Source organism: Coregonus lavaretus (genome assembly GCF_964263955.1).
Source record: "Coregonus lavaretus genome assembly, contig: HAP1_SCAFFOLD_1167, whole genome shotgun sequence".
Lineage (NCBI taxonomy): Eukaryota > Metazoa > Chordata > Actinopteri > Salmoniformes > Salmonidae > Coregonus > Coregonus lavaretus.
In genome coordinates, this window is record NW_028162794.1 from 68,893 (window position 1) to 95,858 (window position 26,966).

Genomic DNA, 26,966 nt, shown 5'->3' on the forward strand with positions numbered 1-26,966 from the left:
GGTTTGCCTGATGGGCGAGTGTCTTTCAGATCTTAAATCCCTGATGTGTATGTATTTTATGTGTGTCTCTGACCGTGTGTGTGTGTCTGACCGTGTGTGTGTGTCTGACCGTGTGTGTGTCTCTGCCTGTGTGTGTGTGTCTGACCGTGTGTGTTATGCGTTCCTGTGCCTGCCCTCTGACTGGCCCCTGCAAAGTGTTACCCCAGCCATGCGGACAGGACAGGACACTCTGTGTCAGCTTGGCTCCCAGACACAATCAGTTAGTGGGATGGTCGTGCTGAGCCAGCAGCCTGCTGCCCCAGCCCTGTCCTTTATCTGCAATGTCTATGGACCAGACCACCCTAATCTCTCTTTGTCACTGCCAGTATTGCCATCATGCTCTCACTAGACTGGACTCCTATAGTGTCCTAGCCTTACCGCCCATGGGCCCCATGGTGTGGCTGAAACAGACCGGGACAGAGCATAGAGTACAGCCTTCTGCTATAGCCCTCCCTGTTTCAGAAGGCAGTCTAAACATTTTTCACCAATTTAGTCCCTGAATAAAAACAATTTAACTGCTTATGTGTTCATGCCTCACATTACCATCAAATAAATGTCCTCTGTGGGTTTCTGAAATATGCTAATCTTAAATTGGGAAGTTGGTATGCAACATCAAAGAGCTCCTCACGTGTGTCCTCACTATTTATAGTTGGTTTTAGCATCAACACTCCTCTGATTACATTTGGCTTCATCAGTGGCTGTTTGAAAGCCTATTCAATTAAGTTACTGTTAGAGGTATGAAAACAGATTAGGTTAAATGTGGGAGTGGTTGGAGAATGGCTACAGTCGAAGGTGATTGTAACCAGTGAATGGGGATAGTAGTGGACTATTGAGTTATTTTACAAGACACTGGACATTCCACATAATCAACTACATATGTTCTGCAGGAGGAGGAGGGTCCGCAGAGCATGGAATCTATCCACGCCAATCAGATCTTCCCCAAGAAGCCCCCAGTCCTGGAGGAGGAGAGCCTGCAGGTGAGAACACTAGTTGTCGGAGCTGGTTAGCACAATGCCAAGTCATGCCTGTACAGTTATCGCAAAGTCATTCTAAATGTGTTTGTAATGGTAATTTACAGTACGTAGGTGTGTATTTATATGGCACCTTTTCAAGTGATAAGGTTCTGTGCCCTTTGATAACTTCCCTCTTGTGGTGCCAGGTGCCCTTTCCCGAGCTGCATGGTGAGTTCACAAAGTATGTGGGGAGAGCGGAGGATGCCATCATCGCCATGTCCAGCTACCGCCTCCACATCAAGTTCAAAGAGTCAATCGTCAACGTAAGTACTGCCTACTAACTAAATGAAGGCTAGGTACTTGATAGCACACAGTTTATCACCCAGCCTAACACACACTTTAATTTCACAGACAGTGCCTAAGTGTCTGAAGAAACTCTACAGCTGGTCAGTAAAGTGAAACCCTATTGTCTCCAGTCTCTGTGTACCTTGACTTTTTATGAATGGAGACTGTGTGATGGGTCCAGTGACAGTGTGCCACTACTGTTGTGGTAACAAGGCAGGCAGGCAGTCTGGAGAGGGCATTCTCAGTCGTTTGCTTTTCTCTTTCCACTCGCCGTTGCCATGGTTGCAAAGATCCCGTCAGGGATGCACAACACTTCCGCCCTCTCCCCCTTTTGCCATGTTGTCTATATAAAGACCATATGTTACCAATGTGTAGTTATTCTTTTAAATTGACATCTCATCATTACACTGGTCTTAGTACAGAAAATTCCCCCCATTTCAAACAAATGACACTGCTTCACTTCGTCTCACCATCCTGAGATGGTGTAGTACTGTAGTATAGTACCGTAGTGATAAACAGCATTGCTGTACAGTTGTGCAGGTTCTCCTTTTGGATCGGCATGTTTTGAGGTATACAGGGACGTTTTTGTTCAATCACCTCCACACTAACAGTGTGTTAGAATGTTCCAGTTCTTACCGGCTAGCTCACCTATTAGATTTTTTTTTCCATTGCTGCCGTCAGTCAGTCGTGTTATATTGGAACTGAATCTCACTATGTTCCATGAAACAACAGAGTGTGTTCTCTTCACACATTTGGATGGGACGGTAAAGTGCTGGCGCAGTGAGGCAGGCCGTTAACAAGCATCCAAGGAATTCATGGTGTGGTCAGATGTAGATTAGAGAGCAGGAATTAAAACAGAGCCGCGGGATGTGCGAGCGTAAGGAATGTGTGGCCAGGCAGCAGCACAGACACAGCTTTAACTCTGTTTCCCTTTTCTTTATTGTCTCTCCTGTTTTGTTTTGAACAACAGAGTGACAGTTGTTGTGAGGTGTCAGTAAGTACCCAGCAGCCCCTGCATGCACAGTGTGGTGCCCTGCCCACAGACTGGGCTGGGGTGGATGACATCATGGCAACTGTGTGTGTGTGTTAACCCGTTGAACACTGACCGCCTGTCCATTATGCATGGCATTGGACCGTGCTGGAATTGTGAAACAGCATTCGCTGCACTCCCCTCTGAGTCACTGCAGAGCAGAAAATGTGATTTTGGGTGAAACTCTTTGCTCTGCCATTACCTGCTTGCAAAAATGCTATAATGTTCGCCTAATTTCAGTTTGTGACCAAACAAGCAATGTATAGTGTAGAGCAGGGGTATTTAACTCTTACGAGGTCCGGATCCTGCTGGTTTTCTGATCTACCTGATAATTAATTGCACCCACCTGATTTCTCAGGTCTAAATCAGTCCCTGATTACAGGGGAACAATGGAAGCAGAAAAAAAGCAGTAGAACTGGCTTCGAGGTCCAGAGTTGAGTTTGAGGGGTGTTGAGAATGATTGTACGATCTAAACCGCTGTGAAATAGATTTTTTCAATAACAAAAAATATATTGTTTGAAGCTGGTGTACAAAACCGAAAGTAAAAAGACACAAAAGCTAAACTTACGCCTCGAGTTGCCCACAAAGCTACGTACTGGACCTTTAAGTATAATACTATAGTTTTGATGGTATTTGCCAAGATCAGATGAGGGTTTAATAGACAGTAAATGTGAGATGATAGGGCTGCAGATGAACATTTACTGCACTATGATCCAACAGTTTTACATACTGAATCAGTACACGAGGGAAGAACATCAAATCGGAAGGCAGTGCTCGAGGAGATGTGAAAATGACAACCTTTGCCTGGGAAATGCCATTTGACAACTAATGCAGCTAGTTTACATTTGCAGCCGTAGGTGTCGAGGTGCAGTATGTGCTCAGATTTACATGGGGACAGCAGTGTAGCCTTTAGCACTCCTTGCATGATCGGCATTATCACACTTAACATGAAACATGAACTAGCCTACTAACTGGCTTGGAATTTAGACATTTTATTGGTGGCAATATTGCACAAGCATTTACTGCATGTGCTTGTGAATTCTGCTGTCTTTCTTTAGGATATCCCCTAGTGCAAATGTTGAGCACATGTAGGCCTAGAGCCTGAAGCTAGGTTATTTGTGTGTGGAAAATGTCAGCCTGCTGGTTTGGAGATTGTGGTACAGAGTGTGACTGTTCAGTTCCTGTGTCTGTGTACTTCTTCTCTCACCAGGTCCCTCTGCAGCTCATAGAGACTGTGGAGTGTCGTGACATGTTCCAGCTCCATGTCACCTGCAAGGACTGTAAGGTCGTCAGGTAGGAGGACCAACTGAAACAATACATGCATGCATATTGCAAGTAACATTTTTGCTGATGTTCATGTCTTGGTTTAGGCCTATAGCTAGTACGTATGATTGTGCTACTTGTCTCCCAGGTGTCAGTTCTCCACCTTAGAGCAGTGTCAGGAGTGGCTGAAGCGGCTGAACACTGCGGTCCGCCCTCCGTCTTGCCTGGAGGACCTCTTCTCCTTCCCCTTCCATGCCTGGTGTGTGGATGTGTACGCCGGGGAGAAGGAGCAGCACGGGGAGCTGTGCAGGCCAGGTACGCTGACCGGGACACCGGTGTCCTCAGTGTTGACAGACCTAAGTCCTTCCCTTCATCTTGTCTCATCTCACATCTCCTCTGTGTCCCTGTGTGCCCCGTTAGGAGAGCATGTGACCTCTTGGTTCAAGAACGAGGTGGAGAGGATGGGCTTTGACACTCAAAACGCCTGGAGGATATCTGACATCAACAGCAAGTTCCGGTATGAGCAGCCAACAGCCCCCTGACAGCCTGCATCCTACAGGGCTGATCTGATTACCAGGCCTCCTAGGGTAGTGACATGATAACTGTCTGCTGTCATCCTGCTGCACACACTGCTCTGTGTGTCTGATACAGAGGCTGGTTGTACTGTTGTCCTCCAGTGGTGATGAGCCTCCTGTAGATAAGGGCCTTGTCCACGATTAGGTGTCCGAGGATAGGGGCTTTTTAGAGGCATCACTCAGCCTGTGCCCCCCTCCTGTTCTAACCCCTGCTCCTCTCTCACCTGGTGTTGCCAGGCTGTGCTCCAGCTATCCGCAGCAGCTCCTGGTGCCAGCCTGGATCACAGACAAGGAGCTGGAGAACGTGGCAGCCTTCCGCTCCTGGAAGAGGTTCCCGGCCGTTGTGTTCAGGTGGGGCTTTCTCTCTGTCTGTGTGTAGTGTTGTTAGTCAGTGAGAGAGAACAGGGTTAGGTTGTCTGCGAATACAATGCAAAGCAAGGACAACTCCTTTCACCCTGAGGTGTGTTGCGTGAGTAAGGGGGGTTCCATCTTTGCATATGTACGTTTTTTGGACCCAATCCTTTCACAGGATACCTTGTTATTGATAGTGTTATTGACTCCAGAGGCCACATGGATCAGGGTTGCTCCATGTTGTTTTCCCACACAGTGCAGTCTGTTCTGTTACGTGTCACCTGACTGTCCCATGCCTCTCTTCCAGGCACCAGAGCAGTGGGGCTGTGATCGCCCGCTGCGGCCAGCCGGAGGTCAGTTGGTGGGGCTGGAGGAATGCAGACGACGAGCACCTGGTCCAGTCCATCGCCAGGGCCTGTGCTGTGGACTGCAGCTCCTGCAAACACCTGGCAAACGGATCCTACATCAATGGAACCAATGGAATCATCGGCGCCAATGACCTCGTGGACACTGACTTCGGTCAGTCCACAACACACAAACATGCACAAATTCTCACACACCATACCATACACACAGAGTGCTGAAGCAGCACCTTCCTATCTGTTTGTGTGGCTTTGCTGCAGACACTTGTTTGTGCAATGTGGGCCTGTCAGGGCTTGTCTGAGGGGCCATCACATGTATTACTGCTTTTATTTGATAATACTGACTGTCATAACCTATGTAGAGATTTAATTCAGGTTGTGTCTCTTTGTGTGTCAGAATCGTCGCTGACGAACAGCTCGGAGGTAGAGACGCTGGCCATCCAGCCACAAAAGCTGCTGATCCTGGATGCCAGGTCATATGCAGCCGCTGTGGCCAACAGGGCCAAGGGAGGGGGCTGTGAATGCCCAGGTAAGACGGCTCCTCTCTGGGCCAGTGGATTCAGGAGACTGTCAATGGGTTTGCATGGAAGCAGGTTGTCAACTTAATGTCAACAGAAAAACTGTCCAAACTCACAATCTGTACTGTTATTTTCTGCCCTAGAGTAGTTGTTTTGGGATTAATGATATGTTATTTTGCCACAAACTGACTTTCACCATCTCCTCCTCCATACAGAGTACTACCCCAACTGTGAGGTGGTGTTCATGGGCATGGCCAACATCCACTCCATCCGCAAGAGTTTCCAGTCTCTGCGCTTCCTCTGCACCCAGATGCCCGACCCGGCGAAGTGAGTTGTGCCTCTACCACTGTAGTGGAGGTCCATTCCGACTGGACTCACAATCCAAGATGAATTACACAAGTAGAGACCATCTACTCCACTCCAGTTTGTTGCCATGGTGGCTCAGTAACTGTAGTAACTCCAGCTGTGTTTTGGCCTTGCCAACACATCTGGTTCTGGTTTAGGAACCTGGCCCAGCCCACAGCTAAAGGATCTCTTTCCATCTGAACTCCCACATTCCACTCTGCCATTTGTAATTTAATCACAATGTCTCCCTTAAACCAAGAGCACATTGTTGAAAGTACTCAGACGCAATAATAGTAAACACTTTTCATAACTATGGTCAAATTCAATGAAACAGACATATTAAAGATACATATTTTTGATTTGGGACAGCTTGAAAACTCCCTGTTTTTATTTATTGTTTGTATAAGAGCCTCTTTGCTCATCACATTTAGAGGAGGTCTTTGGTTTGTCTGTATCTAAGATGAGCTGTTGTGTTTAAGTCAGTGCTTGGTGTGACTGAGTGTATGTGAGTAGTTTATGTACACTACAGTGAGGCTGTGCATTCAGGAGATGGCTTAACCATCTCTCTCCCTCTGCAGCTGGCTGTCTGCTCTGGAGAGCACCAAGTGGCTGCAGCACCTGTCTCTGCTGCTGAAGGCTGCCCTGCTGGTGGTGAACGCTGTGGACCGCGACCACAGACCTGTTCTGGTGCACTGCTCTGACGGATGGGACCGCACGCCCCAGATCGCTGCCCTGTCCAAGCTGTTGTTGGACCCATACTACCGCACCATTGAGGTAGGCTGGCTGGGGCGATCATTGGGCCCTGTTGATTGTTGTGTATAGGAACATTTTAGGTTGATTTAATAATTAGACATAGAGGCACATTTACATGGCTGGAAGAAATGCGTATGTGCCCCTCTTAAAGTATAACATCCATTTTGACTGAAATGTATCTCTTACTGTTGGTATGATTTCTCTACAGGGCTTCCAGGTGCTGGTGGAGACTGAGTGGCTGGACTTTGGCCATAAGTTTGCTGACCGCTGTGGCCACGGGGAGAACTCTGAGGACCTGAACGAGCGCTGCCCGGTCTTCCTGCAGTGGCTGGACTGTGTTCACCAGCTCCAAAGGCAGTTCCCATGCTCCTTTGAGTTCAATGAGGCCTTCCTGGTGAGGAGGATGACCATAGACCTGAGTATGATGGAATCAAACTCACTTAGTCAGGAATCTGAATTAGATCACAGAATTGGATGCAACTCACATTTTTATATTTGGATTAGGATGAATGACAGTCAAATTTTGTTGGAGTGAGTTACTATCTTTATCTGGCTGTGAGACCGTGAAATGTAATTACCCTGGAGAGGCTCAGAGATGCATGGCCTTTTTTAATCTCACTATCATGATCATACCTGAGATGTGAGCATGCTCCTGCATGTTTGTGTGTTTCTGTGCAGGTGAAGATGGTGCAGCACTCCTACTCCTGTTTGTTTGGCACCTTCCTGTGCAACAGTGGGAAGGAGAGGGAGGACCGTCAGGTTCGGGAGAGGACCTGCTCCGTGTGGTCACTGCTGCGACCAGCCAACCGCGCCTTGAGGAACATGCTCTACTCCTCCCACTCCGAGACTGTATGTCTGCTCTGTTTGCTCACCCGTTTATATTGGAACAGTCTTCCATGCCTTAAATACAATGGGGGGGGGGGACTTTTAGGGGACGCTCAAGAGTGCTATAACTTAAATTTGTTTACTTAAAATGTTCATGGTCCTAGACCTAAACTTAATTTATGACACAAACAATGTCATCTTATCTATTTAAAACTGTTTTTGTGGCCACTTTGTTGACATTGTACTTTCTTGCCTTGCTTGCTCAAGTGTGAATATTTTGTCTGTCACATATATTTATATTTATGTACAACCCTCTGTATATTCCTATATCTAAAGTTTTGTCTGTTGTAGGTGCTCCACCCAGTGTGTCATGTGCGTAACCTGATGCTGTGGACGGCAGTATACCTTCCCAGCTCCTCCCCCACCACGCCCTCTGACGAGTCGTGTGCACCCTATCCTGTGCCAGGCGCCAACCCTGAGGACACTCCCATGGGCAGGTGAGCCTGCCACTCTGCTCCCTACTCCCTGATGTAAGATAGACCCAGGTTGAGGGCACCACAGCCAGAGGGACCTCGCTCTGTAACTGCTTTTCACTCACACAATGATTGGTCTGGGAGATGCAAAGCGTTTTTATCCTCTGCTTATTTCATCTCTCATGACTTTGTCAGTGTCTTGAAAAGAGAAAAATAAGTAGGTTGAGGCTGTTTACAACAACATCAACATACCGCAAGGTATTTTTGTGGTAATTTGTTATTGACGATAACTGTGTTGAGGACGTGTTTCAAAAACAGTGCTGAATACGTTCCATATTTAATTTTCTGTGCAAGATTAACTGTCTGTTTTTAGTTTTTCTTTGATCAATAGGTTATGGGGGTAACATTTGATTACAACGCTAATCTTACATCATCTTCTCAATCACTTGAGCTATGCGTCACTCCGTATTTTCCATTTGTGGACATTCATGTCTTAATCCTGAACACTCTAATATGATTACCTGATTATAAACACAGCCTCCACTTCAATCATGAGGCCTCAAAGATACAGAGCCATTGTTATGGGATAAAAGGCTGTTTTTTCCATGTGCTAATCAACTCAATTCCTCTCTTTCCTCCCTCGAAAGACGTCCGAAGACCCGTTCCTTCGATAACTTGCCCAGCGCGTGTGAGCTGGGGAGCTCGCTTGCCCCCAACCGGCGCTCCAGTGACCCAAACCTGAATGAGAAGTGGCAGGACCACCGGCGCTCTCTGGAGCTCAACATCGCTGTGGGGCCCGACGGAGGGGGAGCTCAGGATGGGCGGGGTAATGGCCAGCCTGGAGCAGCAGGGCCTCAGGCAGGCACGGCCGACTCTGAGCCGGAGGACAGCCCTGAAGGAGGGCAGACTGAGCTGAGAGACAGAGCCTCCAAGGGGTTGTTAGCAGCAGGAGAAGAGATGGAGCTCTCCGTTGAGCTGACTGTGGCAGAGGGACAGATGGAGAACATTCTCCAGGAAGCAACGGAGGAGGAGGCTGGTGCCGATGCTCAGAGAGAGGCTAACGCTGCTGCTCCTCCTATTGCCGTGGCTCAAACTCTGATTGATGCTAACGCTAATGGAACAGGGACAGAGAAAGAGGTCAGCACCAGTGATGCTGAGACTGATAAACAAGCTAACATCAATGGGGCTGAGACTATCACTAATGGGCATCACCCAGAGAATGGCACAGATGAACCTGAGGAGGAGTTTAGTGTCTCTCCAGCCAGTCCCACGGACTTTCCAAAGGAGCAGGAGGCGGTAGAGGAGCCGGAAGAGGAGCTGGTGAAACAGGTTCTGGAGAACTGTACTGCCCAGGAGGAGCCAGACCACAACCCTAGCACCAGCACCCCCAGCCCAGCCCAGCCAGCCCCCGCTGCCCCTAGAACTATGACCAATGGCTTTGGAGAGATGACACCAGAGGCTGCTGAGAATCACCTTCCACCAGAGCCTAAGTCCAGCAGACACCTCTATGAGGTCCTGGTGCAGGTTGACAAGGGGGCCTCCCTCATGGAGAGCTCAACAGAGACTCTGACTGAAGAGGCCTGCACCAGGCCAGAGGCCCCAGTGCATGTACCCGTCTGCCCAGGCCCCAAGCCCTGCACTGAAGGCAGGAGTCAACCCCCCTGCCACAGGAGAATGAACGGGGAGGCAGAGCCAGAGCAGGGGGCACCCAGGATTTCAAATGGAGGACACAAGCGGCCCTCCATCAGTGCCTTCCAGTCTTTGAGTGCTGATCCCAGCAGGGATGGTCTGTGTAATGGCGAGAGCTTGGAGGGGGAGCCCTGCAGTGGCCCTCACAAGGTGAATGGGGAGCGGGCCCCACTGAGCCGCCAGGTGTCCCTGGCCTCCTGCAGCTCCCTGACCCACCACCGCCGGGGAAGCTGCTCCCAGCACCGCTGCCTCCACACCCTACTGGGGCGCCCCGCTGCCACACCCAGCCCCGAGCAGCCGGCCCGCAGTCACCTGGACGACGACGGGCTGACGCTACACACGGATGCCATCCAGCAGCGGCTGAGGCAGATCGAGGCAGGCCACCAGATGGAGGTAGAGACACTGAAGAAGCAGGTGCAGGAGCTGTGGAGCCGCCTGGAGAGCCATCACCACGCAGCGTCCCTCAGGATCAACGGAGACATGGGAGACGAAGTGGTAAGACTCGGCCTCACCCTGCAGAGAGATGACTTGGCAGTTAAGAGCCGTGACTAAGTTGATTTGAGTGAGGAGTTTCAAAAATGATTTGATCAGACTGATAGTGCTGAGGAAAATGTTTAGTATTTGTGAGAAGTAGAGGAAACTTTCAGGAACTAGACATTTGAGGGGAGAACCACGTAATTATTCATATTTAGTCAGATGTGAAATTACAAAGATACTGTGTTTCTGTTGTCTCATTCCCTCTCACTCAGACCTCAATGACAGACTCGGAGTATAACCTGGACGCTAACTGCCTGTCACGCTGCAGCACAGAGCTCTTCTCAGAGGCTAGCTGGGAGCAGGTGGACAAGAATGACAGTGAGGTAAGCTGCCTGGCTGAATGAGATGCTACAATAGGGGACAGGTATGAGGGGTGGAAGTTGAATGATGGACTATAGTGGCTGTAGAGACTGGGAGTTCACAGATAAAGTTTGGCTGACCTTAAGATGCTAGCTGAGAACTGCCGTTTGGCTGCCTGTTGCAGGTGACCCGCTGGTACCCGGACCACTTGGCAGCCCAGTGCTACGGGTGTGAGAGTAGGTTCTGGCTCGCCACCAGGAAGCATCACTGCAGGTAACCAACCACAGGCTCTTGTCCTTGCTATGGTTTTGACTGGGCCCTGGCTGCCCTCAGACACACTACTATCACTTCTGATGTGATGAGACTAAGCTAAGGAGACACTGTCTCAGTTCAAGCTTGTTGATTTCAGTTTGTTTTCTACTCGTTTTGTTTCTTCTTTCCCAGAGCTTCCTGCTTTTGTTCGTTTGGGTCTTTTTTTTGCTTTGCAAATGTATCGCCTGTAATTCAGGTGTTGTAATGTGATTTGCCTTATTATGCGCAGGCATCAATGATAAATGACAATGAAAATTGTCATTCTATCATTACCGTTTTGTGAGAGAAGACAAATATTTAGTTTTCTTCATGGATGTTGTGGATGTGCTTATGAATTGGACAGATCTGCCATGCAGGTGCTGTAGTCTCTGCATTGCCTCTTTGGTTTTCTCATTTCCTCATATTGTTATCCTCTCTACTTCCCCTGTTCTCTGGGCCAATGTGGGACAGCTTCAACATGTTGCCACTGCTATTTAGATTTCCATGCTGCTTCAAAAGCTGCATATCAATATGCTGTCTGCTTTTCACTTTGTTGTTTACTATCATCATCATCTTGGTTAAGCCATAGTCAGCAAACTAGTTTACCGGCACCATTTTGGTCCCGGTCCAACAGAATGCTCACAATGCCACATTGTAGCCTAAAAAGCATCTTCATTTAGTTTTTTCCCTGTTATGCAAACTGGAGTTTTACAAGGTGTCTTGGCTTTGAGCCCAGCTGTAAAGGCCTTACATGACAATTAGCTTGTTGGCAATATGTTAGCATATGGGTTATTTGTGACGTTTGCTACACTGTAGGGCTGATTGCAGACATGTAGTGTAATTTAAAGATTGTTTGAATGTGCAGCATAAATAAAGGCCATTCAAGACAGACCTTTTCTGTGCTACTGGTATCATCCAGTCAAGACCACAGTGAAGGAAACTTGTGGAAAGTTTTTGAATCCGTGCCATAATGGGAGTAGCCTATGTAAAGAGGTCTAGTGTTTATGTATGGAACTGGGAAAGTAGGGTTTCTACAGTGTCTGAGTGAGTGTGATAGGGAGATATGTTGTCTGTATTAGCAGTGTAGACTAGATGAGAGAGCAGTGTGTGAGTCTGGTCTGGGCTTCTCTCTGATGGTTGCTCCATTCTGTACCCTCCTCTCCTCCACAGTGACAGGGAGCCTGTCCAAGAGGCCTGGTGAGATACGGCTCCACTGTCCCCCCTCCCCCTCTCCCCTCTCACCTCCCCTCCCTCTAATCCTGCATTGCTCCACCTTTTTGGTTGACTTCATCCTAAACTAACCCACCCCCTGCCTACTGTAAAACCAACCCACTCAGTCACTTTATGTTGGCAGCATTCTCCTTAAGAAACTCTCAGATGGTTCTCACATGACCCTGATGGCCAGCTCCTGTCTGGTCATTTGTCATGTGGAAGGTATGAGCATGAAGCTGAGAGTGGCTGGCAGTTGTCTGAAAAGATGTATTAACAACACACCTGTTTTTCATGGCAGTGCAAGGGGTGCATTAGTGAGTGGGCGATAGGGGAGGTTTTGGTTTTCAGGCATTTCACCAATACTTCCACCTGGAAATGTCTAATCAGTGACCTAAGTGTTGAGCCACTAGTCTGATAACATACAGAACCACGGGACAATGGACCCCCCCCCCACACACCACCATAGCACCTCATCATACTGTACCTACTGTAGGCCCTTCACATCCTGACAGCATGCTGCCCCCTGCATCGCACCCCACCAGCCAGCATGCTACTGGAGTCCACTCAGTCCTTTAAGACCTACAGTACTGTATGTGACCAGCCTGGATGGTCCAGGGTGATTTGTGGGTTTATATTTACTCGGGACCACTTTAAAAAGTTGCATTTCCCTGATGAAGTGCAGCCAGTCAGGTTTTCTTATCAGGGTGTCAGTATTACAAGTTATGATGAGTATAAAGATTTTGCCCTACATATTAATCAAAGGGTCTTACTTTTAATTGCTGCATGGGTTTTTCTCTTATACCCATTAAACAGCCCCTCTGTGATGGAGACTGAACCTGTGCTGTCTCAATGTCTCCCCCTGTAGGAACTGTGGGAATGTATTCTGTGCCAGCTGCTGCGACCAGAAGATCCCTGTGCCAAGCCAGCAGCTGTTTGAGCCCACCCGTGTGTGTAAGACCTGCTACGGCAGCCTCCAGATCAATACAGCTCCCAATCCCATGGACCTGGAGCTGGAAGAACCCATCACAGACAGCTCCAACTAGGGCCCTGGGAGGGGCTAGGCCGGACCCCCCAGCCAATACCCAGCTAGCCACTGACACAGTCAGGCACATTGCTGACCAGCTCAGGAGCTGCAGAATGTCCCATGTACATGTGTGTGCTGCAAAATATGGATTTTCATGTATATAGGTCTACAATGCCAGATGTAGTGGAGGTCGGTGAACAAGGTGTTTTTGCTAGATGCTAAGCACTTTGAATGGTGGTTATGCACAGGAATGAATTAATGGACAGATGGACGGGGGGGAGGATGGGTGTGTGACAACACACAGAGGACTGCTGGTAGTGTTCGTCGAGGTAGTGTTGGACTGGGACAGCGATAGAGCGAGGATGGCCTGTCTGGTCCTGCTGTCCAGGGGGGCACAAGAGGGTCATCTCCGAATGATGCTGCAAAGTCTTCTTGAGGTCTTGTGTTCATCTGAAACATTTTTAAAAGCGTTTTTTACCCCACATACATTTCTCTCTTACAGGAGTAGTACCATCATCCATCCCCTAGTTACTTTTCCTGTTGGACAGTGGAGAGATTTGGGACAGAATGAAAAACAGCTCGGACAAAATGAAAAACAGCTCCAGTGCTTCAGAAACCGCTTCCAGTGTCCAGAATAGGGCTGGACTGTGATGGCAAGACCTTCCATTGACTTCTGGGGAACACCTGGATGAATTTGGGCAGAATTTCAACTTGAGTTACGTGTCTGAAGTAAGGACTCTGCCCTAAGCAGGGAGGGGATTTGGGAGTCACTGAGATCTAATAAGTGTTCGTTTGAATGGCATCAAAGTATGAATCCTCTACTAGCTGGTTCCATTTTGCCCTCTCTTGGTGTGAATAAGTGCCACACACCAATAGCAGACAGAGTGTAGATAATGTTGACAGCTGGTATTATGACAGAGCTTCTGAACTAATGGCGCGTTCAAAACAATACAAGGTAAAATCATGACGTCAGTGATCTTCAGGTCAGAAAGTCGGAGCTCTAGAAAGAGGCCCGAATTCACGAGTTGAAATTCCTAGTTGGATGACCGTTCAAATAGGTTTTTCCCAGTCGGAGCTAGTTTTTTCCCGAGTTCCCAGTTGTTTTGAACGCGGCATAAATGAAACTTGGCATTGTCACTTATTATCAGAGACCTAAATATGCTCAAGGTTGTCTGCCAAGGAAAGGCTGTGAAAATGCAGTTGTTTACTCTGCCTTCATGCACATTACTTCAAATTAGGATGACCCCCCCCCAATTTACCCAGCAGGCACATGGAGCATGGTGGCGCTGAAGTGGACATGACATCACGTTGTTCAATCCATCACAATCAGGGTTTAATAGGAAGTGCTGTAATGGTTGTCATGGTGTCACTAAGGGATGTGCTTCGGTCGTGTTTCTGTATCAGTTTCCTCCTGTGTCATTTACCAATGTGTCCTCATCTGCAGGATGGGTGAATTAATTACCCAACACTGACTGCTTAGTTAGTTACTAACTCCCTTGCTATTCGTTGAACATAACTTAATATTTTAGTGCTGTTTCATTGCGAGACATAAATGCGTCACAATCTTTCCCTTGGAACATCCTCATAACCACCATTGTATAATGTCCTATATAAACCAAGGAAGTGCTGGATAGTACAATGGGATGAAATGTATAGTACTGTGTCTGTGTGGAACATCCCAGTGACATTAGAGGGTGTTCTTCTCTTAGCTGGTTAGCTCAGTCTTCTCCAGCTGAAATGAGAAGAGTCGCTTATTTCATCTCCTCAGAGACACCTTACCCTGCCCAAGGGCCATTCAATATACTCCTCTCAAGATACATTTTTGTAAAATAAATAATATATTCATAAGTATATAGCATTTAAGAAACGATTGTATAGAAGAATCCTTTTATAGTGGCTCACTAAATTAGTCACCAAAAACCTTTTTTTCATTTATCTTTTTCTTTTTGTTGATTGCAGAAAAAACTATACTTGCAACCTGTTGTAAACAGGATTATTATTTTTTTTACGAGGACATGGTGTTCCTGTTTTGATGCTGCAGTGGTTTTCCAATTTATTGCTATCAGTACCTTTTCATTATTTATTGATGTTTTGTTCTTGAATTGTCTCAAATTTAGACAATTCCATTGCCACAGGATAATCAGTGTTTATCAGTAGTGGATCTTAAGGGCCGTGAGATTCCTATGCACTGACAGAATGGTGGTCCAAAACAAGCAACATAAACCTATACTATACCCCCACTCATATACACTACGTGCACACACTACCTCTACCATACACACATACAGGAGCTCCACACACTCATACGTGCACACAGAGATATTCTCACTGCGCTTATAGTAGTTATTTTCTTTTCAGATGTTCACCATCAAGATTGGCCTTTTGTTATTATTGATTTTGTGTTTTACAAGCTATCAATTGGAGCATTAAATGTATAAATACAACCCTAGACTATGTCCAAAATGATCTCCTTCAAGACTGCCAATCGTCAATAGTGACACTTGTCGTACTAGCAGTACACAAATGAATCACAGGATTTCAGCAAATTTGGTTATTATTCACAAAACTCTGATCAGCAGACTGTGCGAAAGGGCCATGTATAGTTTGGACAGCCATCTTGTAAACCATCTGAGGGCAGACAACTTTGGACTGTTGATCTCTTTCAATGACCCCCTGAATAGCTTCTAGTGTGTACATTTCAATGGCTGGGCTGAGTAGTCCATAGCTTTAGATCTCAAAGCCATGCAGGTCTTTTTGGTCATAATTTCCCAAACTGAGGTTTGACATTGAGGGCTAAATTAGGTCCAGAATAATGCTCCTTTAGACACTAATTTACTTCTGGCTTCCAGCAGTGTCCCTGCCGCCCTCTGGCGTGTCGAGGCTAGTGGCTGTAGGGCAGTTTCACCATCACAGGCATGATGAGGGGCAGCAAACTTGGCTAACAATCCATGAATGCAAAAACAAAATAATTTTTTGCATAGCGTTTCAGTTTATCAAACAAGACACTGCCACAGAAATATATCAAACAATAAAGCAGAAAATGAAAGTCTGATGTTCTATCCAGTATTATGTCACCCACAGAAGGACTCCCATGAGGGATGAGCCTGTTTTTGTTTTGGTGCTGTTGTGGGGCATAGCTGGATGTGATGGGAGTATGTGGGAGGGGTTGGATTTACACATTATTGTCTGTCTGGAGGATCCCTTCCTACACTTTGCCCACTTGGGTTTTGAGTTATCTTGAACTTCTGCTGCGTTTTCATTTCTCTTCACTCGTGATTTAAGAAGCTGCCCATCAAGTAGCATCCCTGCAATGGCCCAGGAATCCGGAGTAAATGCAAGTGTTTGTTTGTGTGTGTGTGTGTGTGTATGTCAGAGGGAGACTGGTGCCACGCAGTTCTAATACAGGTCTCTATTAAAGCAGTGGAGGCTGCTGAGGGGAGGACGGCTCATAATAATGGACGGAACAGCTCAAATGGAATGGCATCAAACGCATGGAAACCATGTATTTGATACTATTCCGCTCCAGCCATTACCATGAGCCCGTCCTCCCCAATTAAGGTGCCACCAACCTCCTGTGTAACAAAGGGATAACTAATGTGCTTTTGATTTGTATTTCTCCTTTAACCTTTATGTTTAAAAAGCACTTTCAACCTTCTCATGTCTCCTTGGTCCAAGGAGACTTTGAGCTGTTTCCTGTAACAGGACATAGCAGTTTCTTGTAACAAGTGCTCCTTTGTTTAGTATGAATATTTTGTTTTGTTGAATTTACTTTAAAGAGCATTACATTGATGTAGAATGAAAGGAAAATAAAGTGGCTATTTCCATCTGTTATTTGCTAGCCGGAATAGATTCTCATGCAAAACTAAAATGATATGCAAGATGTATGGTACAAAAAAAGGACACATCTAGACACATTGGAGGGGTTGCTCAATTATCTTTAATGTATGTACAAAAATCAAGAAAAACCTTTAGTTGTCTTGCAACGATGTTTACTTATTGAATACAAATTCATGTGAATACATGACAGAAAAACACAGCCCAAAAATCAAGGTAAAAAAGCAACAACTGCTGCTCTAAATTACTCATGCTCTTTGATGTGACAAATGTAATATTTTTTGATCAATTGAAAAAGAAGCGATAATAGTGACGAACCCTGACGATTACTGGATTTCATAGATAGTTCACTGCACCGAAGTAAGAACAGGACATCTGTACCATAATAAGCAGCTGCAGGCAGCAGACTCCAGAACAAGCTGAGAGCATGGTCAGCGAGCGCCACTGCCTGCTGTTTTAAATCAAAGACAAAGCTTATTATCCATTTTAGGTATACTTAACACAAGGAACACTTGTAGCCTAACATTATTTTGTCCATTTAGTATGGTAAGACAACTGTTATTAAGCAATCATATGCAATTAGATATCAAAGTCCATTTAGTCAAGAGGACCATACAAAGTTGATCCAAAAAGAAGACTGTTCATGTAGAAACAATGAATTTGGAATCCTGCTCAAAGTAAGGGATCTATTCAGTCTGTAAAGCTGAAGCGTTACAGATTCCGCTATAGAAATGTAAAGGTAATTTCCGATTGCGCTGACATGCAGCGTTTACCATGAATGCAGTCTCCGCTAAAGCGTGAACATTGCATATACATTTCAATCATGCTGTAAAACTGTATTTCTGCGATGCGGATTGAATAGAGCCCTTAATCTCAAGTGCAAAGTGAAAAGCTCATGAGCATTGCCCTCTTGGAACCCATTTGATTTGTACAGTACATGGGTGATTAAATGTTGGCATGATTGATGATTGATCCATAGAAAAGCAAAAGTACACTATTGTAACTGGGATGATGAGATTAGATTTATCTCCCTGCAACAATTTCTCCCTGCAACATCATTAGAAACACGTCCTTAAAAAATATAGACTTGGCTTTACCAGCCTACTATTCCCTTTTATCTATAAAAACTGGAACAATATTTACAACTTTGATTTTAGATTATAGCCTCGACCCATTAGAGCCACAGGGTTTCCCTGCAAACGCTGCTCTGTTGAACAGCTATCTGCCATGGGACCATAGCAATGAATACACATATCAGAAAGGAGAAGATTGTCAAAGGAAATGTCCCCAGTGCAACAGTGTGTTGGCAAATGAATCCAGATTGCACTATATACAGGCGATAGGGATGACTTGGTTTTCTGGTTGGTCGTAGCCATGTGCAGAGTGGACAGAGGGTCACACAGCTCCTCTCTCCTAAACCTCTCCTTGTGTTACTCACACAGACGACTGGTCCCACACCTAAAATACAGAGATAGACAGCCATAGAGACTCGGTCACAGAAGATCAACTCTACTCATATGTAGTACTGCACCATTGAGTGTACCAGCTTCACAATCAATCAATCATTTAGAAAATTGGGCAGTCGACGTAATCGAGATATAATTCCTAGTGTGGCTGTGTAACTGTACCTTGTTGACAGGGGTGAGCTGTGTGCGGCGGTCAGAGCCGGTGTGGAGACGTTGGCGGTCGTCAAACCTCCCAGGGGACCTATCTCTGCGGCTGTCCAGTCTGGGGCCTGGGGACTTCTCTCTGTCCAGGGGGCGCACCGGGGACTTGTCCCGCCGGAACTCGGTTCGGCCCTCCCGGTAGCGGTGTGGTGTGCTGGGCTCACGGTGAAGCCCCTCATGGCTGCTAGGGCCCGAGGCCAGACGCTTGGAGATGTGCTCTGTGTATGTGGGTGGTCCTCTCTTACTGGGGCTTCTGCAGAGACCAGCACAAGACAAATGTATGGAGACAAATAAGCTGTTGTTTCAGCTCAGACAAAAGTCAGATCGATAAAACCATGACTACAGATTTAGGCTTTAATTGAAACAATAACAATGGCTAAAATATATTTGGCTGCCAAGCTTTGCTAAGTATCAGCAATGAAAACTCAAAACAGCAGGTGGCACTGTAGACCCTTCCAATATTTAGCACTAGACTTGTGACGCAGTGTATCTAGTTTCTAGAGTTTACTTTGTTTACTTGTATGTGCAAGTATTACCCTTCACCATAGAAGTAGTTGATGGTACAGTAGTTCAGGGCCATTAGCTAAAGGTTTGGGGTTTAGAACATGACAGGGAGAGCTCACCCGCGGCTGGAGCCGGTCCTCTGCAGCTCCCCAGACTCCCTCACCAGGTTGCCCTTGCAGCAGATGACCCGTAGCTTGTTCTGGTAGGAGGAGGCCAGGTAGATGGCCCCAGAAGAGATGGCTGGACCCAGGTAACGGGGGTTAGGGATGTCCAGGTGGGCTAGCACTGGAGGGCTACACACAGGTACATAGAGAGGCAGGGTTAGGATTAAGTCTGGAAATACAGTACCCAACATTCAATTCAGTGAGTTGAGAGGAAGTAATAACATCATGCTTAATGGCCTACTGGACAAATAAATCAATAACATCTGCCATTTAGCACAATGAATGAATAGAACCATTTGCATCAGACAGGGAACATTATTGGAAATCATTTCTCTATTATTGTACTATGTGTTATTCTCAATTTGTGTTATTGATTGTGGTGGCATACTCAGACGAATACTGATGCATTTTTCATATGCAAGTTCTTATTGTGTGAGTTCGTGTTTCAGTCGTTTTCCTTTACCCAAGTGCAGCATGTCCCTGAACCTCGATCACATCCAAAGAGTTAAAATATGTCACAAACAGGTAGGGCTCTCTGTAAGCTGTGCAAGATAGAGAGGGAAAGGTTTACATTACAAAAGGCATGGCATACACATTCACATTTGTAGCACGTTGTTATGACAATATTACATCAAATCCACCACAACGCATACCACTTTATTAGAAATGTACTGTATGAAGATAAAGCTTTTCTGTACACACCGAAGGCCAGGGGCAGACGGCTCCATTTGATCTCTTCAGTGCGGCTCCTTCGTCCATATGCGTCCACAAACACTCCAAACTCTGTGACAGAACAATAGTGTAGATGAATGTACCTTGGAATGTTTTACAATCATGGGCAATATACAGTACATAGGTTGTGTGTGGGAAACACAACACAAAACATTTCTTCCAATATGTACTGTAAAACAGGTAATACAATATCACAGATGTTAAGATACATTTATTGCAATTGCAAATGTCAAGGCAGATCTCACCATGGAAGCAGAGCAGGTACTCCTCCTCCTGCAGAGTGCTGGTGACCTGCATTATGGAGATGGGGAAGCTGTGGCAGGAGGAAGCAAACACTGCCGAGGCCAGAGACACGTCCTTCTTATCCAGGAACTCTACAGGAGGAAATGGAAATGATTTAGTGGCATCAACCTTTAAAATGTGAATAGTAGAGTGGCTAATTTACATGTACCACTTTTGGATTGGCAACATTTCATTTTCTGGTACACATGTTCCAGTTGGTTTACTGAGAGAAACTGTACAGCAACAACAACAAAAAACGACTCCAAAAAGCCCACTAACCCTCCAGAACATACTGCTTCATCTCAATCTCATAGAACTTGTTTGTGCCAATGATGATGCTGTAGCTGGTCAGGTGGAGGCAGCTGCAGGGCTCCAGAGTCTCTATCTCCTGACAGAGGGGTGAAGGAAGGAGGACGTTAGGGGACTAGTGAGGGAATACAACTGATTCACTGATAGGAGGAACAGATTTTCTTCAGGTACAGTTCAATATAAATGAGGTGCATGTCAAGTCACTGTGAGCTGTCTTGAGGGTTAATTAAATGTCCTCTAACCAGAAAATTATGTTTATCCTTCCATCTGATAATTTGTGATACTCACCTTGCGAATGCAGAACTTGTTGAGATTGTCATTGTAACGCAGAATTGTAATCTTGTTAGGCATTGCAGCACAGATACAAGGCCCATTATCTATCTGTAGACAGAAAAATCCACAACGTCAGCCACATAGCTATGATAAGGGATAAACATTTATTCTGCCAAGGGATGACCAACTGAAACAATGCCCCCAAACCATTGAAAACCACTGGACTTACTCTGCCTGCAGAGAAGAGGTGGCATCCCTTGACTGTCTCAAAGATAAATGGTGCCAGTTCAGACTGGGCAGGCAGGTGGGACTGGGCAAGAGACTGCTTCACCTTTTTAATCTCCACCAGACACAGTGCCCTCTCATCCCCTACAGGCCAAACACAGGCATTACACCTCCATTCAATTCAGTCTGACTGACAAATAAATTGTATATGTGCTGTTATCACTGGTGGAGTCAAGTCGGCTGTCTCACCAACAATCATCAGCAGCTTTTCATGCTCCTTCATGATGTGGATCTGGAAGACGGAGCCCAGGCCAGGGATGTGGGTCAGGGAGTTCTTGATCACATTCAGGGCGTACAGACCCTCCTCAGAGCCCACTAACACTATCTGCAGGAGGGGAGAGACCACACTCACATCACTGATTGTGTACTGTACACTGTGGGACTACATTAAGTGCATATACAGTGCATTCGGAAAGTATTCAGACCCCTTGACTTTTTCCACATTTTGTTACGTTACAGCCTTATTCTAAAATTGATTAAATAATGTTTTCCCCTCATCAATCTACACACAATACCCCATAATGACAAAGCAAAAACAGGTTGCTAGATATTTTTGCAAATTTATATATAAAAAAAACAAAAAAAAAACATCACATTTACATAAGTATTCAGACCCTTTACTCAGTACCTTTGGCAGCGATTACAGCCTCGAGTCTTCTCGGGTATGACACTACAAGCTTGGCACACCTGTATTTGGGGAGTTTCTCCCATTCTTCTCTGCAGATCCTCTCAAGCTCTGTCATGTGGCGCGTCGCTGCACAGCTATTTTCAGGTCTCTCCAGAGATGTTCAATCGGGTTCAAGTTCGGGCTCTGGCTGGGCCTCTCAAGGACATTCAGAGACTTGTCCCGAAGCCACTTCTGCGTTGTCTTGGCTGTGTGCTTAGGGTCATTGTCCCTGTTGGAAGGTGAACCTTCGCCCCAGTCTGAGGTCCTGAGCGCTCTGGAGCAGGTTTTCATCAAAGATCTCTATGTACTTTGCTCCGATCCTGACTAGTCTCCAAGTCCCTGCCGCTGAAAAACATCCCCACAGCATGATACTGCCACCACCATGCTTCGCTGTAGGTATGGTGCCAGGTTTCCTCCAGATGTGACACTTGGCATTTAGGCCAAATAGTTCAATCTTGGTTTAATCAGACCAGAGAACCTTTTTCTAATGGTCTGAGAGTCTTTAGGTGCCTTTTGGAAAACTCCAAGCGGGATGTCATATGCCTTTTACTGAGGAGTGGCTTCCATCTGGCCACTCTACCATAAAGGCCTGATTGGTGGAGTGCTGCAGAGATAGTTGTCTTTCTGGAAGGTTCTCACATCTCCACAGAGGAGCTCTGTCAGAGTGACCATCGGGTGCTTGGTCACCTCCCTGACCAAGGCCCTTCTCCCCCGATTGCTCAGTTTGGCCGGGTGGCCAGCTCTAGGAAGAGTCTTGGTGGTTCCAAACTTCTTCCATTTAAGAATGATGAAGGCCACTGTGTTCTTGGGGACCTTCAATGCTGCAGACATGTTTTGGTACATTTACATTTACATTTTAGTCATTTAGCAGACGCTCTTATCCAGAGCGACTTACAGGAGAACTCTTCCCCATATCTGTGCCTCGACACAATCCTGTCTCAGAGCTCAACAGACAATTCCTTTGACCTCATGGCTTGGTTTTTGCTCTGACATGCACTGTCAACTGTGGGACCTTATATAGATAGGTGTGTGCCTTTCCAAATCATGTCCAATCAATTGAATTCACCACAGGTGGATCCCAAGTTGTAGAAACATATCAAGGATGATCAATGGAAACAGGATGCAGCTGATCTCAATTTCGAATCTCATGGCAAAGGGTCTGAATACTCACGTAAATAAGGCATTTCTGTTTTTTATATATTGTTTTATAAATGTGCAAACGTTTCTAATTATGGGGTATTATGTGTAGATTGATGAGGATTATTTTTTTTAAATCCATTTTAGAATAAGGCTGTAACATAACAAAATGTGGAAAAAGTCAAGGGGTCTGAATACTTTATGAATGCACTGTATGTGAACAACACAGGGAAGAAAGAAATCTACCCATACCACTCAATGGCTTGTTTGCTGTTGCCCACTTTATGCTTGCCATTATATTACCTGGTCTGTGAGGGGAAGTGTACAGTTGATGTCAAGCCTGTCATCACCCTCCAGCTTCAGCAGAGAGTTCCCCAATAGTTTCTGGTGGACGGGGGAGATAAACAGAGGGTCACGAGGCTTAGCTTCAGTAAAGTCGGGAAGCTGTCAGGGTTTGTATAGGAACAGAGAGGGAGAGGGTCTATGTGCAGGTAGTATGGGGGGGTGTAGAGACAGTTCATTAAAGAGAGACAGGGTATTCTGGCAGAGTGAACAGGAGGTAGAGAGACAGTGCTTCTACATCTGCATTGCTTGCTGTTTGGGGTTTTAGGCTGGGTTTCTGTATAAGCACTTTTTGACATCTGCTGGTATACAAAAGGCTTTATAAATACATTTGATTGGATTGATTGTATTAAAGAGAGACTGTGTATTCTGGCAGAGTCAACAGGGGGTAGAGAGACAGTACATTCTGGCAGAGTGAACACAGGGTAGAAAGACAAGGTATTCTGGCAGAATGAACAGGGAGTAGAGACAGTGTATTCTGGCAGAATGAACAGGGGGTAGAGAGACGGTGTATTCTGGCAGAATGAACAGGGGGTAGAGAGACGGTGTATTCTGGCAGAATGAACAGGGGGTAGAGAGACGGTGTATTCTGGCAGAATGAACAGGGGGTAGAGAGACGGTGTATTCTGATAGAATGAACAGGGGGTAGAGAGACGGTGTATTCTGGCAGAGTGAACAGGGGGTAGAGAGAGTGTATTCTGGCAGAGTGAACAGGGGGTAGAGAGAGTGTATTCTGGCAGAGTGAACAGGGGGTAGAGAGACAGTGTATTCTGGCAGAGTGAACAGGGGTAGAGAGACAGTGTATTCTGGCAGAGTGAACAGGGGGTAGAGACAGTGTATTCTGGCAGAGTGAACAGGGGTAGAGACGGTGTATTCTGGCAGAGTGAACAGGAGTAGAGACTGTGTATTCTGGCAGAGTGAACAGGGGTAGAGACGGTGTATTCTGGCAGAGTCAACAGGGGGTAGAGACAGTGTATTCTGGCAGAGTGAACAGGGGGTAGAGACAATGTATTCTGGCAGAGTGAAAAGGGGTAGAGACGGTGTATTCTGGCAGAGTGAACAGGGGTAGAACGACTATGTATTCTGGCAGAGTGAACAGGGGTAGAGACAGTGTATTCTGGCAGAGTGAACAGGGGGTAGACGGTGTATTTGGCAGAGTGAACAGGGGGTAGAGACAGTGTTTTCTGGCAGAGTGAACAGGGGTAGAGACGGTGTATTCTGGCAGAGTGAACAGGAGTAGAGACGGTGTATTCTGGCAGAGTGAACAGGGGTAGAGACGGTGTATTCTGGCAGAGTGAACAGGGGGTAGAGAGACTGTGTATTCTGGCAGAATGAACAGGGGGTAGAGAGACGGTGTATTCTAGCAGAATGAACAGGGGGTAGAGAGACGGTGTATTCTGGCAGAATGAACAGGGGGTAGAGAGACGGTGTATTCTGGCAGAATGAACAGGGGGTAGAGAGACGGTGTATTCTGGCAGAATGAACAGGGGGTAGAGAGACGGTGTATTCTGGCAGAGTGAACAGGGGGTAGAGAGAGTGTATTCTGGCAGAGTGAACAGGGGGTAGAGAGAGTGTATTCTGGCAGAGTGAACAGGGGGTAGAGAGACAGTGTATTCTGGCAGAGTGAACAGGGGTAGAGAGACAGTGTATTCTGGCAGAGTGAACAGGGGGTAGAGACAGTGTATTCTGGCAGAGTGAACAGGGGTAGAGACGGTGTATTCTGGCAGAGTGAACAGGAGTAGAGACTGTGTATTCTGGCAGAGTGAACAGGGGTAGAGACGGTGTATTCTGGCAGAGTCAACAGGGGGTAGAGACAGTGTATTCTGGCAGAGTGAACAGGGGGTAGAGACAATGTATTCTGGCAGAGTGAAAAGGGGTAGAGACGGTGTATTCTGGCAGAGTGAACAGGGGTAGAACGACTATGTATTCTGGCAGAGTGAACAGGGGTAGAGACAGTGTATTCTGGCAGAGTGAACAGGGGGTAGACGGTGTATTTGGCAGAGTGAACAGGGGGTAGAGACAGTGTTTTCTGGCAGAGTGAACAGGGGTAGAGACGGTGTATTCTGGCAGAGTGAACAGGAGTAGAGACGGTGTATTCTGGCAGAGTGAACAGGGGTAGAGACGGTGTATTCTGGCAGAGTGAACAGGGGGTAGAGAGACTGTGTATTCTGGCAGAGTGAACAGGGGTAGAGACGGTGTATTCTGGCAGAATGAACAGGGTGTAGACGGTGTATTCTGGCAGAGTGAACAGGGGGTAGAGACGTTGTATTCTGGAAGAGTGAACAGGGGTAGAGACGGTGTATTCTGGCAGAGTGAACAGGGGGTAGAGACGTTGTATTCTGGAAGAGTGAACAGGGGTAGAGACGGTGTATTCTGGCAGAGTGAACATGGGATAGAGAGACGGTGTATTCTGGCAGAGTGAACAAGGGGTAGAGAGACAGTGTATTCTGGCAGAGTGAACAGGGGGTAGACGGTGTATTTGGCAGAGTGAACAGGGGGTAGAGACAGTGTTTTCTGGCAGAGTGAACAGGGGTAGAGACGGTGTATTCTGGCAGAGTGAACAGGAGTAGAGACGGTGTATTCTGGCAGAGTGAACAGGGGTAGAGACGGTGTATTCTGGCAGAGTGAACAGGGGGTAGAGAGACTGTGTATTCTGGCAGAGTGAACAGGGGTAGAGACGGTGTATTCTGGCAGAATGAACAGGGTGTAGACGGTGTATTCTGGCAGAGTGAACAGGGGGTAGAGACGTTGTATTCTGGCAGAGTGAACAGGGGGTAGAGACTGTGTATTCTGGCAGAGTGAACAGGGGGTAGAGACGGTGTATTCTGGCAAAGTGAACAGGGGTAGAGACGGTGTATTCTGGCAGAGTGAACAGGGGTAGAGACTGTGTATTCTGGCAGAGTTAACAGGGGGTAGAGACTGTGTATTCTGGCAGAGTGAACAGGGGGTAGAGACTGTGTATTCTGGCAGAGTGAACAGGGGGTAGAGACTGTGTATTCTGGCAGAGTGAACAGGGGGTAGAGACTGTGTATTCTGGCAGAGTGAACAGGGGGTAGAGACTGTGTATTCTGGCAGAGTGAACAGGGGGTAGAGACTGTGTATTCTGGCAGAGTTAACAGGGGGTAGAGACAGTGTATTCTGGCAGAATTAACAGGGGTAGAGACAGTGTATTCTGGCAGAATGAACATGGGGTAGAGCCTGTGTATTCTGGCAGAATGAACAGGGGGTAGACGGTGTATTCTGGCAGAGTGAACAGGGCTAGAGACAGTGTATTCTGGAAGAGTGAACAGGGGGTAGAGACAGTGTATTCTGGCAGAGTGAACAGGGGTAGAGAGACTGTGTATTCTGGCAGAGTGAACAGGAGATAGAGAGACGGTGTATTCTGGCAGAGTGAACATGGGGTAGAGAGACAGTGTATTCTGGAAGAGTGAACAGGGGTAGAGACGGTGTATTCTGGCAGAGTGAACATGGGGTAGAGAGACGGTGTATTCTGGCAGAGTGAACAAGGGGTAGAGAGACAGTGTATTCTGGCAGAGTGAACAGGAGGTAGAGAGACGGTGTATTCTGGCAGAGTGAACATGGGGTAGAGAGACAGTGTATTCTGGCAGAGTGAACAGGGGTAGAGACGGTGTATTCTGGCAGAGTGAACATGGGGTAGAGACAGTGTATTCTGGCAGAGTGAACAGGGGGTAGAGACAATGTATTCTGGCAGAGTGAAAAGGGGTAGAGACGGTGTATTCTGGCAGAGTGAACAGGGGTAGAACGACTATGTATTCTGGCAGAGTGAACAGGGGTAGAGACAGTGTATTCTGGCAGAGTGAACAGGGGGTAGACGGTGTATTTGGCAGAGTGAACAGGGGGTAGAGACAGTGTTTTCTGGCAGTG

The 26,966-nt window shown here is 46.7% G+C and overlaps 1 protein-coding gene across 2 annotated transcripts in view; it reads left to right on the forward strand.

The window, feature by feature from the left end:
- The window catches only part of LOC311118835 (phosphatidylinositol-3,5-bisphosphate 3-phosphatase MTMR3-like), a 29,593-nt gene extending 12,877 nt beyond the window's left edge, over nucleotides 1-16,716 (forward strand). The window contains exons 4-20 of one of the 2 annotated variants that reach the window (XM_084193613.1): nucleotides 927-1,016; nucleotides 1,199-1,315; nucleotides 3,578-3,660; nucleotides 3,779-3,945; nucleotides 4,051-4,147; nucleotides 4,443-4,556; nucleotides 4,864-5,075; nucleotides 5,316-5,447; nucleotides 5,652-5,763; nucleotides 6,360-6,555; nucleotides 6,743-6,928; nucleotides 7,213-7,383; nucleotides 7,711-7,856; nucleotides 8,480-10,016; nucleotides 10,271-10,381; nucleotides 10,543-10,631; nucleotides 12,727-16,716. In XM_084193613.1, the coding sequence (XP_084049739.1) occupies nucleotides 927-1,016; nucleotides 1,199-1,315; nucleotides 3,578-3,660; nucleotides 3,779-3,945; nucleotides 4,051-4,147; nucleotides 4,443-4,556; nucleotides 4,864-5,075; nucleotides 5,316-5,447; nucleotides 5,652-5,763; nucleotides 6,360-6,555; nucleotides 6,743-6,928; nucleotides 7,213-7,383; nucleotides 7,711-7,856; nucleotides 8,480-10,016; nucleotides 10,271-10,381; nucleotides 10,543-10,631; nucleotides 12,727-12,904 (3,738 nt within the window). In that variant the 3' untranslated portion in view covers nucleotides 12,905-16,716. The remainder of the gene's footprint in view (nucleotides 1-926; nucleotides 1,017-1,198; nucleotides 1,316-3,577; nucleotides 3,661-3,778; nucleotides 3,946-4,050; nucleotides 4,148-4,442; nucleotides 4,557-4,863; nucleotides 5,076-5,315; nucleotides 5,448-5,651; nucleotides 5,764-6,359; nucleotides 6,556-6,742; nucleotides 6,929-7,212; nucleotides 7,384-7,710; nucleotides 7,857-8,479; nucleotides 10,017-10,270; nucleotides 10,382-10,542; nucleotides 10,632-12,726) is intronic. The other variant, XM_084193614.1, reaches the window with a different exon arrangement.
- Nucleotides 16,717-26,966: the final 10,250 nt, after the last annotated feature.